The sequence below is a fragment of the Pinus tabuliformis genome, chromosome 6, assembly GCF_031772625.1.
Source record: "Pinus tabuliformis cultivar Carrire ecotype Pingquan chromosome 6, CPIR1, whole genome shotgun sequence".
NCBI classification, from domain to species: Eukaryota; Viridiplantae; Streptophyta; class Pinopsida; order Pinales; family Pinaceae; genus Pinus; species Pinus tabuliformis.
The window spans coordinates 294,839,566-294,860,695 of record NC_142292.1 but is presented as its reverse complement, the minus strand read 5'-3'; the positions used below and the strand labels follow the sequence as shown (position 1 = coordinate 294,860,695).

General features: G+C 39.4%; 1 protein-coding gene across 1 annotated transcript in view; it reads right to left on the bottom strand.

Annotated features, from left to right (window-relative positions):
- LOC149258491 (E3 ubiquitin-protein ligase BRE1-like 2) overlaps positions 1-6,080 on the bottom strand; it is a 114,353-nt gene extending 108,273 nt beyond the window's left edge. The window contains exons 1-2 of the mRNA XM_089415425.1: positions 5,578-6,080; positions 22-183 (exon numbers count right to left, since the gene is read on the bottom strand). Of these exons, the coding sequence (XP_089271551.1) occupies positions 22-183; positions 5,578-5,679 (264 nt within the window). The 5' untranslated portion in view covers positions 5,680-6,080. The remainder of the gene's footprint in view (positions 1-21; positions 184-5,577) is intronic.
- Positions 6,081-21,130: the final 15,050 nt, after the last annotated feature.

Here is a 21,130-nt window from a genome sequence, read left to right as displayed (position 1 = left end):
GAAGAGAAACTTGCAGCATACCTCTTTCCAAGCTCTATTAACTACTATCAATGTGTCATCATATTTAGCCTGTTTGTTTTTCAGTTGATTGAACTTGCTCTCTAGTGCATGAAATTCACTTCTTTGAGCTTCTAATTGCTGAGCAAGCTTCTGATTCTGATACTGAAGAACTGCAGCATCAACCTACAGGTAGCATTGAAATTATGTTAGATTTTAAGCTTCTGTGGCTGTGTTTTGGAAAATTGTGATTCGGAGCATTGAATTGTCAAGAACTTCAAAAGGATGCACAAGTCCTTCTTTGCATCTGATAAATTATATAACATTTTTTAATTTTTGCAAGCATTCTATACTTAGTAAAGTTGGATTAATAAATTAATCCAATTGATGATAAAGTGCATGAAGCTAGAAATGAGGTTTCATACTCGAAGATATGACAGAAAAAATTTGCACTTGAATAGGGCACTTAGCAAGTGTAGATTAGTTAAGAGAAGCATTAAAGGGGCTTCAACTACATTCTGCTAGACTTTATATTAAAAATAAATGTTATCAAATTAACTGGCTTTTGCAGTCCTTAAAGTACCTCTCAAGCTAATATTAAAAAAAAACATGTGTTTTCCTATCATGGATATTTTACTTGGGGAATTACCCCATAACCAACTGGTAAAGTATTTGAACTTGTATGGGAGAGGTAAAAAGTCCAAATGTATTTCCCCCCACTCCTCATATTAAAGTAAGAATGTATACCACATTGAGGAAGAGATAGAGTTCATAGATCCCCACAAATCAATCAAAAGCATTTACACATACCTAAAAAAACCCCAATATTTTACTTTAAGTATTCTTGGTAACACCCAGTGCAAAGAAGTCCTGTGAATGACTTTACAATTATAACTCTGTGAAGCAATTAGAAGTTTCCTTTTTGGTAACCACATGACCATGGACCAGTTTCATCAATCCGTCTGAGTATACTGGGCTATGCAAGATTTCCCTGAGATCTTCAATCAAAACAAAATATAGCAGAAAATTTGAAAGCAATATCAAGTACCTTCATACCTTGCCTTCTTTATCATTATATTAAACTATACAAGGACCACATTATTGAAGCTGAATACCAACCAGCGACCACTCATAGAACAGATTGAATGTGATGATAATTGAAGGGACTCCTCACTGTATAGAGTTGATATTTTTGTTAAGAATAAATTCAACTAAAGGACACTTTCAGAAGTTCAGAAATTAATATACACTCCTGTTTAAATGTTATTCTGTGGGCATTTGGTTAATCTATTTTATTCAGACTAAATCCAACCAAGATAGTAAAAAGTTTGAATGGCATGTTCTGAAAGCAGCTCATCAGGTATTTTAAATAATGCTCAGATAGCCTTTGTCTCAGATCCTTCCAAACTTTAATTTCTGCCAAAGATACTTTACTTCAGTTAGGGGATTTTGCATGGAACCATTGATTAACATGACCCTCCAAAGCAATTGTCATAAATCTGTTACACAGTTAACCTGATTACATAAGGACAGTCAACAAAATTTGATTACTTTTACACCTGCCGTGTCTTCCTGAATTGCTCAAAAAGCCTACTTTAAGAAACTAATTGCAGCATGTGCATATTTCAATTTATTTTAGAATTTTCCTTTTTAGCTTACTCAGATATATCAATCACTATGAAGTGGCCCTTAAGCTCGCCTGACCTGCCTTCAGAAATTTATTTGTCCATATATCAATTTATTTATGAGGAAAAAGTACGCACTGATACACACAGCTATTTACTGATCAGCCAGTGTGAAGAAACCACTATCTTCCTCTAACAGCCAGTACAGTAGGTCCTAAACTCATTCATATTTGAGAGAAAATAGAAATAGCTTTCTATTCAAAGAAAACTGCAGGAAATATTGTGATGATTGACAATTCATAAGGTTACTCCCAAGCCCTGAGATTCCTCAAAAAGATGAATATATAATCTTACTCCAGTTCTCTCTTCCACTTGAATTGAGATAAATTTTTCTGATCTAACTAATTTCTGACAAGTAATTCTTTTAACAGTGTCTACTCTTTTTGGGCATAGTGGACAGCATATAACTGTTAGCAAAAGCCAATGATGTTGTGGTTCAACCAGATTTCAATTCCCCAAGAGGCACAAACAAGCAGTTGGAGGACAGCTGCTAGTCCTGTGTGATTTTGATGGAAGAGTGCATAACTGTCACAGCAACTTAGCCAAATCAAATTGCTTGTGATTAGTGGTTCACCCTTTGAGAACCATCTAAAGCGTTCTGGCCAATTGCATTACTTCTGGAGTTTAAAGGAAGCACTTTCAATGTATGTGTGTCTTTGTGGGGGTGGGGGTGTTCTAGCTTAGCCCAGCAGGTTAGTGCAATCATTTTTAACCAACCAGTTTTAAGGTGGAGATGATCACTAAGAGGTCATGGGGTGTTCAAATCTGCTAGAGTCCCTCTGAGTTAGGAGTACATGTTGCCATGATGACCCAAGTTTAAAACTTGGCAGGTATACAACTACCCTGTGTGGTGCATTGCTGTATATGGGTATTAAGGGTCATAATTGCTATTAGCATAATGAGGAAATAATATTAATTGTGATAATTTTTATTAGCGTATAATGAAATGGCAAAGTACCAGCACCCACTTTCTTGCATTCAATTGTCAAAGGAAAAAAATGACTTATTTCTGGGTTTTCAGTTAAACACGCATATATGAGCTAATGGGTTAGCTCAATCAATTTGAACTAGCCAATTTCAAGTATGAGATCCCAAAGAGGTCCAGAACCCCTTTGGGTTAGTAGTATATGTGGTACTCCAACAGCATTTACTCTAGGCACAGCATTTAAGACCATTTCCATGGCGCGGGGGGGGGGGGGGGTAAATTTTAATATATATATATACACATATATATATAGAGAGAGAGAGAGGGGAAAACCCAAGGGATGCTGGCCCATATTTGTGGATGGTATCCCTAGTAAACCTGTCAGTGTAGACTACTGCACCTCACCAATGGGTATTGAAAATGAGCATGTAACTAGCTAAGTGACCAGCTACATTGGTGAAAATGAATTGCGTTAACCCCTTGGCTATGTATGTGTGTCTGTGTGTATACCACAAGCCACAATATATGTATACAAGGAAAACTTAACAGGATCCCTCCCTCTTTCCCATAATATCCAGATGGACAGCAGCTCAACCACAAGGCACAATAGCTATCTATAACCCTTCCCATCGACAACATGCCTTGGGCTGATAGTTCAAGTTCCAACCAATTGAGCTAATCCTTGGAGATAATATACGTATAAGTATGAATGTGTATATGTATATGTATATATAGTGTTTGAATGATTTAGTTTAATATATCTCCAAATGCTCCAAGACATAGACCCATGTATAGCAACCTTTAGTTTATCAAGTTGAGAACAAACATGTAACTTGGCCTGTTTTGTCTAAGTAGAGGGGAAGTCGCTCTTTGATCCCAAAGAAAATAAAGGACTAAGTTCTGCTTGAGGTCTAGGAATCCACCAATAATCAAGCAGAGGCAATGGCATTGTTTCAAGGGTTAAAAATTCCCAAAATCAAGAGGTATCAAAACCTTTACTATAGTGGGAGACTCTACAATCATAATCCAGCATTTGTGAAACCAATCAAACACTCAAGGTATTTGTTTAAGTTGGTTCATCCATAGAGCTCAAGGACTTGCAAAGAGTTTCAAAACCATTGGATTCTATCAATGCCTAAGGGCCTATAACACCAGCAGATCTAAATGCAAATGAAGCAACCTTGATGGATGTTGGATTGATAAGCATAGACTGGAGGGTTCCATTTATATCTTACCTCCCATGAGTATGCAAAGCATATATTATATCTTAAGTATGATGGAAGCACATTTCAAAGACAAACGGGAAAGCAACTTTAAGGGAAAAGGATGGGCATTAGAGCCATCCCTGACTCTGGTGCCTCTGCATTTATTGAAGAATGAGGTGAAGGTTATCAACTCCGCATTGATGGATTGGAGGGTTGAAGGTGGCATTAACATTCGGCAATTCTGTCTGGTTTGGGCTCTCAGCAGTGGATATGTGAAAGCTTGACAGGTGGTGACTTTTAGGGATGAATGACATCACTGGAATTTTTCGAGTGGTTGGTCACTGCTAGTTTGGCTCTGTTCCCACCAGTTTTATTTGCCTTGGGTTCATCATCCACTGCTGCATATTTCTCTGTTGTAGTTGGTTCCAGGCATCATTTGGCTTTGTAACTTGTTTCATCCAATTCTGTGGTCCAAATTTGGCTTGGGTGTGCTGTTCTCTGGTGCTCAGGTTTGAATCAAGAGAAGGAGCTGATTCAGGCTGGTGTCATAAATTCAGATGCTGGTATTGGAAGAGAATGGTGGGTTATAGTCACTCTGGTCGCTGCATTCTTTGTGAGAATTCGGACCTGCAAAGAGCCCAGCAGAAAAACGAATGCCATGTAGAGCATATTCAGGTAGCCCTATTATACTTCAGTTTCAGAATGCCCAGTCAAATGGAAGCCCAAAGAACAAAGGAGTCGGATATTTCAGATATTTTGGCATGTCAAAGCAAGCAAATTGAGAAGTTGGAAGCAAACTGTAATAGCCTTTATAAGCTGGCTCTGGGCTTAAGCCAGCAACTCACGCTTGCATGGAGATCCTTCACAATCTAGGGTTAACCCTCCACAGGTTTCTATCAACTCCATTCAAGTTGAGTAGAAAGATGAGGAAACTGTTCAACAAACACAGCCATGCATAGAAATTGGAAACGCAGATCTGGAACACAATCTTGAAGCTACCATCAAACAAGAAGCCCTTAGCAGGCAAGATTTCATCTAAGTTGAGATTTTAATGTGTTGCAAGCATTTTTATTAGCTCAGTTAGTTAGGTATCATACCAGTTGGCTATATAGCTATCCCTCTAGGATAGTACGAATAGCTCAAGCTGATATGCAGCAATTTTGAAATTTCGGGCCTTTCTGAAAGACTGATATCAGACTTCTTCAATTTTGCTTTGTCTTAACTTGCTGTGAGGCATTGCTGCAGCCCATTTTTATCACAAACTTAGGTCCCTTCTGTCGCATACTGTAGTCTCAATCATAAGCAGGCCAGTGTTCACAATTTCAACTTTACAAAAAAACAATTTAACTATGTTATTTCCGACAGTATTCGCATTCAACAAATTGCACTGGCTATTAACCTAGAAACCCCAGACAAGAGCAAACAAAACAGTTTGATAGGTCAAACAAAATTTTAGGCCGTAACGAGAAGAAAGATCCTTTTGAGTTGCAAACTACAGTGTCATACACAAAAATTTTCCTTTGTCTCTCTGTATATAAGAAGTAGTCTTTGACTACGACATGGAATTGAGTTAAACGCAGCCAGATGGAAGAATCCACGCCGATACTTAATCAGCAACTAACGGCGTGCGAGGAAAGGGTTACAAAATACCCTTGAAGGGAGGAATTAAGGGCCGGTTAGGTGGAATTGGATATAAGAATGCAAAGTAAGAGAGCAAAACCTAATACTTGGAAAATACATACAACCAGGAGCTGAAGCAACTTACTTTTTTTTCGTCCGAGGAGGGAGTGGACGGCTGCTTCTTGACAGTAGGGCTTATGGAGTTCAAATGGCGCCTCTTGCGCTCTGGCTCCCCGGTACTTCCCATTTAGTCTCGGTTTCCACCGCGGTCACATTATATGTTCGAGTCGAGCCAAATAACAATTTTCTACAGGCCTTCAGTCTTGTGTAACCCTGCCTGGCTAATTTCTCCCCATACGTGTCCCAAAATAAATAAATTCACAGCAAAAATATGAATTTAAACGCCATTTACGACAACTCCCTTGCAATCTGGAGCCCTGGCCGCCGTGGATCGAGCTCGAAGCGCTTGTTTCTGCCTGGAAACCGGTAAAAGAGGCTGAACCATGACCGCAAGACCTTTCTCCACGCGAGAAGAAAAGTATGAGAGGCAAAAGGCAAACGACAAAGAAGTCACACAGAGCGCACGGTACAAAGAGGGGAGAGAAGGAATCGGTGAGGTGTGTCGGAGTGAGAAAGTATGAAAGTTTGTCTTCTATATTATTGTATTCATTTGACCAAGATGCCCCAGGCTATTTTAATTCTTAAATTCACATATAACATAATGTAATTTTACAAATTATATGATAAATTTGTATGGCAGAGATTGTTTCGCTGATCATTTTGTTAAACTTTTATGCTGGCCTTTCCCAGTTGATAGGCGTTTAGATATTTTACCATTAAGAGAGAAGCCACGTTTAAGTAAATTTGATATTTAATTTTCATTTTCTATATAAATAAATCATCAAATTTTATATATATATTATTTTTTTTTAAAGCTAAAGTTATAGGATCCTAAGCACGTGTAATACAAAATAACATTAAATGAATTAATTTATAAAGTAGATTATTTTCATGTTTGTAGTATAAGAAAGCCTTGGAAACTAAAAACACATTTTAATAGTTTCATTAGGGAGATAGATTAATTTAATTTTGAAACTTCATTGTTGTGTTTTTATAGTTTCATTAGGGAGATAGATTAATTTAATTTTGAAACTTCATTGTTGTGTTTTTATAGTTTCATTAGGGAGATAGATTAATTTAATTTTGAAACTTTATTGTTTTTTATTTGGTAAATTAAATTTATGGGGTAATGTAATTAATAGATAAAATGATTTTTTCATGGTATTTTTTTCTAGTTAATTTTTTTTGTTGCTAAATTGTGTGAGTCTTGAGATGACTACAAGCTTAATTTTTTGTTTGAGAAACTATGATCCAAGGGCATCTAAGCTATGAAAATCAGTTGGGAATCGCACTCGTAGTGGGCCACACTAACCTTAACATGGCTAGATTTCTTCCCAAGAAGTTTCAAATTGATTTCACATCACGAAGTGGCTTAAGAGGACACCCCATCACTGTCTATTCTATGCCCCGTGGGCTTTTCTTGTTAATTTTAGCCAAAATTTGACAAAGATTTTCAAAAACTTGAGTTTAAGTTGTTTAATATGTTGAATTCGAGTTCTTTATGGATTTTTCAAGGTGTTGAATTCATTTATGCCCAAAGTGTATTTTAAACAACAACAAAATCACTATATTGCTTGAAATTGTATCACTGAATTCCGGTGAAGAAGGTCATTTTGTCCCCAGATCTAGGTGTTAGATGACAAATCAACAGCATTAACTAACCTAATGAATCCCACCCAAGTTCACACGAAGACGGACTTTAGCAGCGCCTTGAGCTCACATTCTAAAGCTCTTCGGGAATGGGAAACGAAGGTGGTGGCAAGCCCACCCTCTCCTGGAATTTATGGCAATCAACATGTTGGTATGCTCATCTTGTCGCCTAGCGAGAGGACCTCCAGCTTAAATTGAGAGGCAATTCTCCGTTGCATAAATTAGTTGTTACGATCTAGAGAAAGGAGTCTGGAATTCGAGCAAGTAGTTGGGTGCCAAGTTCTGCAATAAGAAATCATGCAAGGAGTTGGAAGACGTGTTCAAGAGAAACCATGGTGCGCGAGCAAATTCACCCATGTAGAAGAGGTCATGGTAGAGGAAGACCTCCCCTCCTACCTTGGCATGGGAAGGGAGATGGTCATTTTGATTGTAAATTCCCACATCGATTCCATCGAATTATAACTAACATGGACACGCAGGAAGTCAAGGTGATGGGAAACCATCTTTAGGCCCTGAGAAACATCCTCAGTTGCCACTTCAGGGACCAAGAGGATGTGAACGTCTTGTTGGAAGGCAAAATCTTGGACATGGAATTCCACCTACACCATGTCAAGGCGACCTATCAACGCATTGGGGATCTTCTATTGTTAATTTTAGATAACAATGGTATGTTCTATGGTTTAGTAAAATTTACTTCAATGTTTCTTATCAGCCCAATGACAATTTCCAATTATCTTCAGTAGCAATCACATTAACTTATACACATTGATAGTAAATGCAGATAGAACATAAAAACGTATGCAGAAGACAAGCCAAGACAAGAGGACACAAGGTGTGGCAGATGTCAGGGACAAACCCCAATGTGGGGAAACCCTTTGATCAAATTTTCTTATTATTCTTCAATAGTTTAACAAAGAGAGAGAGAGTACAAATATCATAAATGCATGCCCAAAACAAAACAACAGTCAATGCAGCCCTAACCAAAAAGTCAACGGTGGTCAAAGTTGTCCCAGAATGTCCTCCAATCAGCTCGGTCAACAGTAGAAGAATGCGGCCTCCATAGAGGGTCAAAGTCAACCCAAAACAAACTTGATCAACCCATTCAAGGTCTGTTGTAATTCTGCAGTCAAAACAAAAAGTCAACACAACAGTCAACTCAGTCAAATAGTCCCCAATCACCTTGAAATTCATGCCAAAGAATGTGGCCTGCAAAAATGAAATTCTACCCACAAAACAGAAGTCAGCATTGGTCAAATACTTCTAGTCAACACATGCCCTAGACCTAAAATTTTCGGCCTCCAAAACCAGTCCATAAATCTACCTTCCTTCCGCACGTGTGAAGAAGAGAGCCTCTAAGTTGTACGAACCAATCAAGAGAGGAGAGAGAAGATGATGTGATGAGATGAGTGATGTCCAAGTGGGAGAAGGGTCACTCGTATTTATACAATTTGTTGAGGGTGAGGAGACACATCCATTGGGCTTCATGAGCCTACATTTGACTGAGGTCGACCTTAACAATTTGACCATGAGAAAGAATAAATTCAAAATTCCAATTCTGCTTGTCATAATGAGATGATCTTTGTATCAAAATTATACCTCTCGAAAAGAGGAATCCAATGCAATAATCATCTCCATCATATGAGTTGTCCTAAGGTGTAATTTTGCCCTCTCAACTAGGGAGAATTCCACCTGTCAATCCATCATCATGCCAACCTTTCATCCTATACCATCCCTGCCATCACTGTCATGTATTGCTCTGCTCTACTAAACCATGGAGTAATAATGAAGAAGATGATCGAGAGTGAGACATAAGATCATATCACTCTCCACTGACAAAAATTTAGTCCTTGATCGCAGATCAAGTTGTTGAACACCATGCATCCTAGTCATAGGGAGTACAGCAGTACACAATGCGTTCATCGGTAGTGTTATGGTCCCTAACCATCTTTTCCCAACTCATTGACTAGATGAGAGGTACTTCGCTTGAGTCTTAGACTCCATGGGTAGGATGTGTGCTAGGGCATTGACAAGAGAAGGTAAACCACTCATCCTGCTCATATGCCATAGGAGAACGTGAACCACTCATCCTATGCATATGTCAATTGTAGGGGAAGGTGAAACACTCACCCTACATGCATGTGTTCGGGTAGGGGAAGGTGAACCACTCACCCTACACACATGTCAACCATAATGGGGTATCACGGGGGAAGGTGAACCAGTCACCCTATGGTTGCTCATAACTCCAAGAAGTACCCGAAGCCCCCAAGAGCTCCTAGAGCTTTGTGTTCAACTCATACAGGACCCTCATAGGAGGGTCATTCCATGACTCCAAGTCTCTCTTGGAAGGTTAAGAGTTTGACCTTCCCCAAAGGCTTCATGAGAATGTTTGCAACTTGATCATCTGTGTTGATGTGTTAAAGCTTAACTGCTCCTCATTGTACCATATCCCAGATAAAGTGGTACACGATATCATTATGCTTGGAATGGTCATGGAACACGGAATTCTCTGATAGATGAATCCCACTATGATTGTTGCAGAAGATCACGATGGTATCCAACATGTGCTCAAATATCTCACTAAAGAGATTCCTCAATCAGACTGCTTCACAACAAGTCATACTTGCAGCAATGTACTCGGCCTCGGTGGTGCTTAGTGCAACCGATTGCTGCTTCTTGTTCATCCAAGATATAGAAGCAGACCCCAAAGAGAAGTAGCACCGAGAGGTGCTCTTACAATCCACCAGACTTCTAGCGCAGTCAACATTTGTATATCCATGTAGCCTCAAATTCCTGACAATGTATCTCAGTCCATAGTGGATTGTGCCCTGGTGATATCTCAAGAGATTCTTGGCAGCAATCCAATGAATGTGATGAGGCTCAACCATATATTGACTCAAGGTATTCACAACGAAGCATATGTCAGGACGGGAGCTGACCAAAAACATCAGGGCCCCCACAAGTTGACGATACTTGGTAGGGTTGGCCAATCTGGGTCCAACAACACTTCCACATAGCTTCTTAAAATTGAGTTCCATCGGGTAGTCATGGATTTGCAATCCACCATCCCACATCTCTCAAGTAGCTTCACAATATATTTTCTGTGAGAAAGGAAAATCTTACCTGTCTTTTGTGAGACCTCCAACCCTAGGAAATAATGCATCATTCCTAGGTCCTTCATCTCGAAATCGGAAGCCAACTCCCTCTTGCATTGATGAATGAGAGGGTCATCACCTGTCAAAAAGAGATCATCCACATAAAGGACCAAAATGAGAGATATGTCCTTTTCAACCTTGAAGCATAGGTTTGGGTCTACATCGCTTCTTGTAAATCCCAGCTTCATAAGATAGTTATTGATCCTCTCATACCAAGCCCTGGGGGCTTGCTTCAACCCCTAGGGGCTTGCTTCAACCCCTGGGGGCTTGCTTCAACCCATAGAGGGATTTCTTCAACCTGCATACATGTGTCTCACGATCTTAAACCTCAAATCCCTCGGGTTGTTCCACATATACTTCCACCTTAAGCAAACTATGCAAGAAGGTAGTTTTGACATCCATCTGATGTAAGTTCCATCCTTGCAAGGCAGCAAGGCTATGATCAAACGGATGGTGGTATATCTGGAATCTGGTGCAAATATCTCATCATAGTCTACTCCTTCCTTTTGAGAGAAGCCTTGAGCTACAAATCTAGCCTTGAATTTCTCAACACTCCCATAAGATCCATGTTTGCTCTTGTAGAGCCATTTTGGAGTGACCATTAACTTGTCCTTGGGTCTAGGAACCACTTCCCAAGCATCATTCTTCATGACCAACTCATACTCCTTGTTCATCGCAGCATTCTAAACATGTTGCTTCACGGTTTCTTCGAATGTACAAGGCTCAGATTGTACAATGGTACTCATGGCAGCTAAGTACCCTTGGTACCTATTCAACTTCTTTCTTTCATGAAATGTCCCCTTGGTGCAATATGTTTCTTAGCATCTTCAAGAGTATCTTTGAGCCACAAAGGCCTTTTCCTTGAAGTATAGGGCTCACTAGGAAGTGGATCAATGGGATCCATTGGACCTTCAACATCAAGCATCGATTCATCGGATGAAGGTTCATCCTGCTTTTCTTCATCAGCATCATCATTGTTCTTCCTAGGAATAGGAAGATCTCAGATCTTTCTAAGAGAATAATCTTCATCGAAAGTGACATCATGACTTAATTCCACTTCCCTTTGACCAGACACATAGATTCTATATGCCTTTGAAGTTTCATTGTAGCCCACAAACATTCCTTTCTTCCCAGATGCATCTAGTTTGTTTCTTTTCTCTTTCGGCACACGAAAATATACTGAACAACCAAAAATTCTAAAATGAGAAACATCAAGTTTCTTACCAGTGAAAAATTCTTCGGGTGTCTTGAAGTCCAAAGCTTGATGTGGGCATCAGTTTTGGACATACACAATAGTGTTGGTAGCTTCTCCCCATAAGAACTTCGAAATACCTTGATCATGAAGCGTAGCATGGGTGGCTTCTATGATAGTACGATTCTTCCTTTCAAAAACACCATTTTGTTCATGAGTATATGTGGTAGTGGTCTCCCTCTTAATTCCAGATTCTCTACAATAATTTTTTAATTCATTTGACTCATATTCAGTCCCATTATCGGTCCTTAATATTTTGATCTTCTTCCATGTTTGATTCTCGACCAAGGCTTTGAAGGAGTGGAACCACTTGAATACTTCATCCTTCTTCTTTAAGAAGTAGATCCATGTTTTGTGAGAGAAGTCATCCACAAAAATAACATAATACAAATATCCACCCAAAGATGTCACGAGCAACATACCTGATAGATCATAATGGACTAATTGAAGAATATTAGTGGTTTGAGTCTCACTTGATGGGAATGGTCCCCTTGCATGTTTTCCAACTTAACATCCCTGACAAACACCTTCATGATAAAAGTTGAATTTGGGCATCCTCGTGACCATCTTCCTTACATCAGGTAAGGCTTTGAAATGAAGGTGAGGAAATCTTCGGTGCCATAATTCAGATAGAAGAGAAGTATCACAAGCCATTGCTCCCAACGACTTCCTCCAACCTCATAGAGACCTTCAACCCTAAATCCAAGAGTGAATGCATCTCATGGGTTCCTTTGCCAAACACAAACCTTCCCATCAATGAATGTCACCTTAAAAACTTTGTCTTCCATCGCAAAAATAGAAACTAAGTTCTTTTTCAGATCAAGTACATATAGCACTTGTTGTAAGTGGAGGGTTTGACCTTGATTTAAGTGAAGAGTAACAGTCCCAATTCCTTTCAAGGGATAAGTGGCATTATCTGCAAGTATAATATCCATATTCGTCTTCTTTTCAACCAAGTTTGAGAGAGCTTATTTGTACCCAATGAAGTGCCTTGAGGCACCACTATTAATCAACCAATGATCTAATGTATCCGGAGAAGAGGTGGTGGAGAGGAAAGAAATAAGATAAAATTCTTTTTTCTTTACAACATTAACTTATTCATACCTAGAATTTCTCGACTTCTTGGGAGGATGACCATTTCCATTTCGAGTAGCGGGAGCATTCCTCTTTCATTTGTTATTGAACCTATGTTCCTTTGATTGCCATTTCCCTTGAAGTTGTTGTTATTGTTGTCATCGTCTCTTGGAGTATCCTTCTCGTGAGAACAATCTCTAGCGAAGTGGCCAACCTTGTTACAATTGAAGCAACTTCCTTTTCTTCCTTCTTTGAATCTCGGCTTGAACCCTTGTCCTTGATTCCTTGGACCAACAATGTTCATTCTCTTAGAATGAGCATAGAGGGTAGTAGGATTGTTTCTATTTGAGGGCTTGTCTCTTTCCATCATCCTTATTTCTTCTTGAGTTTGTCTGGCCAATAGTTCATCAAACCCCGAAGTCTTGTCATTGTTGAGAATGGTAGCGTTGAACACATCCCAATCTCTTGTAAGGCCCCCAAGTGCAATAAGAGAGTGCTCCTGGTCACCGATGACCACCCCAATAGATAGGAGATCATTCTTGATCTCGATAATCCTCATGAAGTAGGATTGGATGGATTCTCCTCTATCCATCTTGATATCTTTCGTCTTGTTATTGAGAAAGAGAACTTGATTTGCATTATTTACTTCGAACATCCCAACCAGATTTTCATACATCTCCTTAGATGTTTCCAAATTAAAAATATAGGCAACCAAAGGCTTATGAATAGAATCAACAATAATCTTCTTAGCTTTAACCTCACATTTCTTGTACTTGGTTTGTGCAACAACGGATGCATTTGAAGGAGGATATATTATTCTTCATTTGACATAGCCCATGGCATCATTTTATTCTAAATTCAAATCAAAGTCATCTTCCATGCATGATAGTCGGATTTGTCCTTAAGCTTGTCCTCAGATTTGAAGAAAGATGTAGTCGTCATTGGGACTAGTTCCAAGTCCTTGTCCAACAACATTCCTTAGTGATTGCTTTGCTTCACTCTTGCTTAGGCTTTGTCTTCACCTGAGCTTTGATACCATGTTAGTTTTAGATAAAAATGGTATGTTCTATACTTTAGCACAATTTGCTTCAATGTTTCTTATCAACCCAATGACAATTTCCAGTTATCTTCAGTAGAAATCACATTAACTTATACACATTGATAGTAAATTCAAATAGAACATAAAAACATATGCAGAAGACAAGCCAAGACAAGGGGACACAAGATGTGGTGAATTCTAGGGACAAACCCCAATGTGGGGAAACCCTTTGATCAAATCTTCTTATTATTCTTCAATAGTTCAGTAGAGAGAGAGAGAGAGAGTACAAATATCATAAATACATGCTCAAAACAAATATGCCAAATCAACAGTCAATGCAACCCTAACCAAAAAGGTCAATGGTGGTCAAGGTCGTTCCAAAACATCCTCTAACAAGCTCGGTCAATAACAGAAGAATGCGGTCTCCATAGAGGGTCAAAGTCAACCTAAAATAAGCTTAGTCAACCTAGTCAAAGTCTGTTGTAATTATGTGGTCAAACCAGAAATTCAACGCAACAGTCAACTTTGTAAAGCTGTCCCCAATCACCTCGAAATTTGTGCCAGAGAATACGGCCTGCAGAAATCGAAAATTTTCCCCAAAACAGAAGTCAATGCTGGTCAACGCATGCCCTAGTCCTAAAATTTTCGGCCTCCAAAACCAGTTCAAAAATCTGCCTTCCTTCCACATGTGCGAAGAAGAGAGCCTCCAAGTTGTACGAATCAATCAAGAGAGGAGAGAGAAGATGATATGATGAGATAAGTGATGTAAAAATGAGAGAAGGGTCACTCCTATTTATACAATTCGTCGAGGGTGAGGAGACACATTCATTGGGCTTCACGAGCCTACATTTGACTGAGGCTGACCTTGATAATTTGACCATGAGAAAGAATAAATCCAAATTTTCATTTCTAGTTGTCAGAATGAGATGAACGTTATATAAAAATTGAACCTCTCAAAAAGTGGAATCCAATGCAATAATCATCTCCATCATATGAGTTGTCCTATAGTGGAATTTGGCCCTAGTTTCCAATTTCAACATCTCGGCATGCAACTTCAAGGCTTTATGTCACCCTCAACGAACACAATCACAGACTCCCCCTCGCTCTCTCTAGCTTGGGCAAACACGCCACTCGACAAGCATTGCAACCCCTTGTCGAAGAGTCTATAACCACCCCTCCCACACTTACCCACTTTCACCATCCTGTCAAGGTAAGCATGAGCTTATGGCTACTATGACATGACTCAACCTTCTAAGTATAGTTAAGGAAGTGGAATCAACAACCTGAAACTTTACTAACCTTCCCAAGGAGCTACAGGACTCCCAAGAGCCAGCAACCACTACAGGTGCCATGACCCTGAGTTAACTTACTTTTTGAGTGATTTGGACTCCCAGTCGCTTACATAACAAGGCAAGCTAGTGACTGTAACCCTCTAGTTGCATGGATAACTCTGCCTCCCAGTGACTGCAGTCTAGATTTCCCAGTTCTGAGCATGCAACCACAGAATCTGAGCCACCTTTTTAGGGTTAGGATATAAACCTCTTCCTAAAACTTAATAGAACTTTCCAGAATGACGAATGACACAAGGACAAAGCCATTAATGCAAAACTTAGTCAAGAACTTGACCTAACCAGGCCTAACCATGACAATCATTTCATCAAACATGTAGTGAACATGAAATCTATAGGTCATGAATGCATGTCTGAACATAGGGGTCTGATACTTATCAGAGAATCATCAAGAAGGTATAATGACCTCTCTTAATAGCTGCAATAATGTCTATTAGGTCATCCATTCAATAACCATTCATTTATCAATCAAAACATGTTAAGAGCCATGACTGGAATCTATCATAAAACTGTGCTTATAACCAACACATAACCATATTAATAACACTGATAGATTAGCCATCAAAGCCACATCATAACAAGTACATTTTCTCATAAAATACAAGAGGACAATAACTCTTATTAACATATGCAAAATCCAACTAAGTAAAGGACTTCCACATACCACCCGACCATAGATTGGGCTGAACCAAATCTTTCTTTCAACCAATCATCCTTGTGTCATATTCCAAGCTTGAATGTGGGATCTCATGGGATAAACCAATCCATAAACAACCAAGGGAATCCAAAGTTTAAACCACCTCCACCCTCACAGTATCATGATCTCACCTAAATCGATCTTGAGATTACAAAACCAAACCAAGATTGGATGCCTCATAATTCCTTCACCCTCCCTTGAGTAATTTCCCTGTCTCCACCCACTTGTTGAGGGATTCCCAGAGAAACCCATCTCCACCCCCAACCCTTGGTATTTTTCTGATACCACCTCACCCAGATTGAAAATGTTCTGGAAATCCAAAGCTCAACCAATAATGAATCCCATCACACCATGGCTATCTAGGAATTGGCAAGGCAAGGCTGAAACCACCATCAATCAGGAAAAACCCATGCCAATGATAGCAAATGAACCAAATACATAGTTGCATGCACCATGCATTCACAGTTCAGCTAGGAAATCACACAGCAACCCGTTACCTACAAGCCTTCTTGTTGAAGCTGCTTGATCCAATCCTTCCTTACTTTCCCTTGCTTTCCTTGTCCTTCCTTTGTTTGTCTATACTGTCCTTTACTTGCTTGCTTGCTTCCTCCTATTGGTGCTCTTCTCCTCTCTAAAACCAATTCCAAAACTAAGCTGACCAAAGGCCATGCTCTTATGCCTTTTTATTATTGATGCCTATAATTTCTTCATTTTTTCCTCTATTTTCCTTCAATTTCCTCCTCGCATGAAACCTATGACCTTTCATCTCGCTTTTCTCTCATTTTCCTTTATTTTCATAAATAAATGCCAAATATTGTCTTTTTGCCTTTTCAAAGCCTTTGCCAATTTCCTTAGCCATAATAAACAATAAGTGATGCCCATTAAGATGATTTTCCTAACATTTAGGTTGGAATACGAGTACCAACATTTTTCCTTTATTAACTTTATTACATAAACTTTTAACTCGGGTTTGTTACAGACCCCTCCCCCTTAGGGAAACACCGTCCTCGGTGTTCTATGACACTTATAACCAACAAGACCACTGAAACCAAAACATACTACCCATAGAGCTTTGTAAATTAGCTCGATGCAGTATTTACAAAGAACAACCTGCTCAAAAGCAAAATCATCATGACAAACATGACAACCATACCACTTATTGGAGCTTTATAACACAACTCATTATGATATTTATAATAACAACCATACATAAATATGTATATATACCAAAAACTCATTTGCCTCCACCAATAAATAATTAAGGATACATAGCCCACATTTGATCAGCCATCTCCCATGTAGCTTCATTGGGCCCAAAGTGCTTCCACTGCACTTTAACTTGCTCGATTTCTCAATTCCAGAGCATGAGTTGTTTCAGTTGTAATATGCACTAAGGTTCCAACTAGAATTCTCCTTCTGGCTCCACCTGCAATACAGTCCAGTCAATAACATGATCAACATCTTTCACATATATTTTAAGCAACAAACATGGAAAACATCATGAACTTTCATTATCAAAGGCGGTGCAAGTCTGTAGGCCATTGATCCAATCCTCTCAAGGATATCGAAAGGCCCACAATACCGAGGTGCCAACTTGGCACATGATCTAATCCTCAAGGAACTCTTCTTGGGCTTGATGTGTAAATACACATGCTCCCCAACCTGAAACTCCTTAAAAGCTTTGTGTTGATCTGCATAACTCTTTTGTTTGTCCTACGTTGCCTTTAGATTATGCTTTATAACTTACATTTCATGTTCCATCTCTACTAACATGTTCGATCCAATCAATACCATGTTCACCGGATCACTCCAACTAATAGGAATATTACAACTTCACCCATAGAGTGCCTCAAATGGACTCATCCATAGCAAACTCCACCAGTGGAAGATACTCCTCCCACCTGTTCTTCTAGTGCATGACATACATCCTATGCATATCCTCCAGTATCATGTTGGCCCTTTCTGTCTGTCCATCTGCTTGTGGATGATAAGTTGTGCTGAAGGCCAACTCTGTACCTAAACCTGCAAACTGATCCTTCCAAAACCTGGAAGTGAACTTGGCATCTCTATCTAATGTGATATTCCTAGGAATACCATGCAATCTCATTATTTCCCTGATGAAGACCTGATTTACCTCACTGGATGAATTAGTAGTCTTCACTGGAATGAAGTGAGATACCTTATTCAACCTATCAACCACAACCATGATGGAATCATCCTACTCCAAGGTCCTCGACAAAGTTGTAATGAAATCCATGGAAATGACCTCTCATTTCCCCTCTGGAATCCAAATAGCATGTAATAAACCAGTTGGGTTCTTACACTAACAATCCAAACATATAGCAACAAAATTTGCCACTACCTTCTTCAAATTCGGCCAATAGTAGAATTTCTTCACAACTATCAATGTATTCTGATATCCCGAGTGACCTGAATATGGCTTGACATGGAACTCCCTCAAGATAAGCTTCTTGAGCTCACTGTCCCCCAACACATAGACCCTCCCTAAATCTCACCAAGCCATCTACCATGATATGATAATCCACATCCTGCTCACCTGTACCCTATTGTAATACGTGCTTAAGTTGTTGACACTAGTAATCTTGTTGTCCAACCTGTAAGATATGATCGTGTAAATTTGTCCCATAAGAGCTCACATGTGCAACATGGCTTACCTGCATCCACAACCCTGTTCTCCTTTCCTTTAATGTATCTAATCTCAAAGTCAAACTCACTAAGGGTAGCCAACCATCTAGCTTGCCTGACATTCAAATTAGGTTGGTCAAATAGATACCTCAATCCACTATGGTCACTCATCAAAATAAACCTCCTCCCAAGAATAAAATGCCTCCACATCTTCAAGGCATGAATAATAGTTGCCAACTTAAGATCATGAGTCACAAAGTTTTGTTTGTGCTCATTTAGTTTCCTTGACTCATAACACATCACCTGTCCCTCCTACATTAGGACTCCACCAATTCCTCTCTTGCAAGCATCTATACGCACCACAAACTCTTTGTCTAGATCTGCAATCTTTAGAACTGAAGCATTTGTAAGCAACTACTTCAACTGCTCAAAAATTGTTGCACATTCCTCTGTCCATTCAAATTTATTTCCTTTCCTCTACGATGATGTAATAGGATATGCAATCCATGAGAAGTTCTTGATGAACTGCATGTAGTAACCTTCCATCTCCATGAATGGTCTAACCCCATCCATATTCTTAGGAGCTGCCCATTCCATGATAGCTCTAATCTTTTTCAAGTCCACTGCTATACCTTCCTTGGAAACAACATGTCCCAAGTAATGTACCTTTGTCTAAAATAAACTGCATTTATTAAGCTTGGCATACAACTCATGCGCTCTTGGCAATCTTAACACTGCTACCAAGTGTTTTGCATGCTCTTCCTCATTATTAGAAGATATCAATATATCATCAATGGATACTATCATGAACTTGTCCAAGTAAGGACACAACACTTTATTCATTAAACATATGAAAGTAGTTGGAGAATTAGTCAAACCAAAAGGAACCACAACAAACTCATCATGCCCATACATATTCCTGAAAGCAGTCTTGTAGATATCCTCTTCTTTGATGCGTACGTGATGATATCTTGATCTCAAATCAATCTTTGAGAACATCGTTTCTCCCTTCAATTGATCAAATAAGTCATCAATCCATGAAAAAGGGTACTTATTCTTGATCGTCATCTTGTTTAGCTACTTGTAGTCAATACACAACATGAGAGTACCATCCTTCTTCTTCACGAACAACACTGGTGCACCCCAAGGCAGTACACTTGGCCTAATGTATCCCTTATCAAGCATTTCCTTCAAATGTAACTTCAATTCCACTAACTATGGGGTGCTCATCCTGTAAGGTGCCTTTGATGTTGGTGTTGCTCTTAGCACCAACTCAATAGAAAATTTTCCTTCTTTATGAGGCGGTAACTCTTAAATTTCTATTGGGAATACATCCAGAAACTACTGCAAGACGGGGTACCTCTTGAGGACTTTCACATCCTCAACATCCTTGCCCTTGTCACTGGAAATATGGACTGCAAACAATACACACCCTTTCCTGCAACAGTGCTTAGCTTGCATAGTTGTAACCATCCTCACCAATGTAGGCTTCTTCTTTCCCTGCAAGATTCTCTTTTCCCCATTATCATCTAGGCACTTAATAGCCTTGTCATAACAATCTACTTTAGTCCTGTGGAGGTACAACCAATCCATACCCAAAAGCATACTATGTGATCCCAATGGAAGCACATTTAGATGTATTGATGTAGGCATACCATTCATCTCAAATGCACAAGCTCTTACCCAATGATGAACTCTCTTCTTAGTATCTGTAGCCAACTACATCAACCAAGACTCTGCATGCACTTCTTTTCTCAAACCACACTTATCCACCAAGTCAAGATTAACATAACTATAATTGGATCTAGGGTCAATCAAAATAAAATAACTTGATCACAAAGCTTACCTTCCATCTCAATAATGGATGCCTGGTGATCAACCTGCTTGTTTTCCACATCTGCATAAATCTGAGGAGTGTTATGTCCAACATCCCTAACTGTTTGTGCCTCTTGATTACTATAGATCTTAGGCTTGCCACCCTGGTCAATGGATAGTCCTTCTTGCAATGATATTTTCCACAAATCCAACATTGCAACGGTCCCCTACCATCACCTCTATTATGTCGCTCTCCAGGCTAAGATCCATGTCCCTTCTTCGTTGCATTGTGCTTCTTATAAGGAGAAACATTTTCTTTCTCACTTGCATCCTAAGGTCTTCCCCGCTTTGGTGGCAACTTCCCTTTAGCTTTCTCACTTCCCTTCAAATCACTCTTAGGCTCAGCTTTACACTTTGATTTCTCATAACGATGCTTAAGTTTCCTGATGGCTTCCTCTAGTGACCGAGGCTCATCAAACTTAATCCAATCTCTATATGTTGCTGGCAACCCGTTGATGAACCTTTGAATCTTTGCTTTCTCATCCTTGAGGTAAGGCACATACCTCAAGAGCTCCAGGAACCTGCTAGTATACTCATCATTTTCCATAGAACCCATCTGCAACTCATAAAACTCCTTAGCTTTGTCATTGTAATATCTTTCAGATAGTTACTTCTTCTTGAAGAGTCTCTCAAACTCATCTCAAATCAATTATTCTTCGCGAATGCCTCTAACATTCTTCACATCTTGCTCGCCTCTACATTTTCTGACTTCATCTCTCCATCAAATGTAGGAGGCTTGACTTTCTTGAACTCCTAAGGCAAGTACTCACTCCTCCTATAAGGATGACGACGGTGATGATGGTGATGATGTCTCCTGTATGAGGAAATAGAATGAAACCCATAC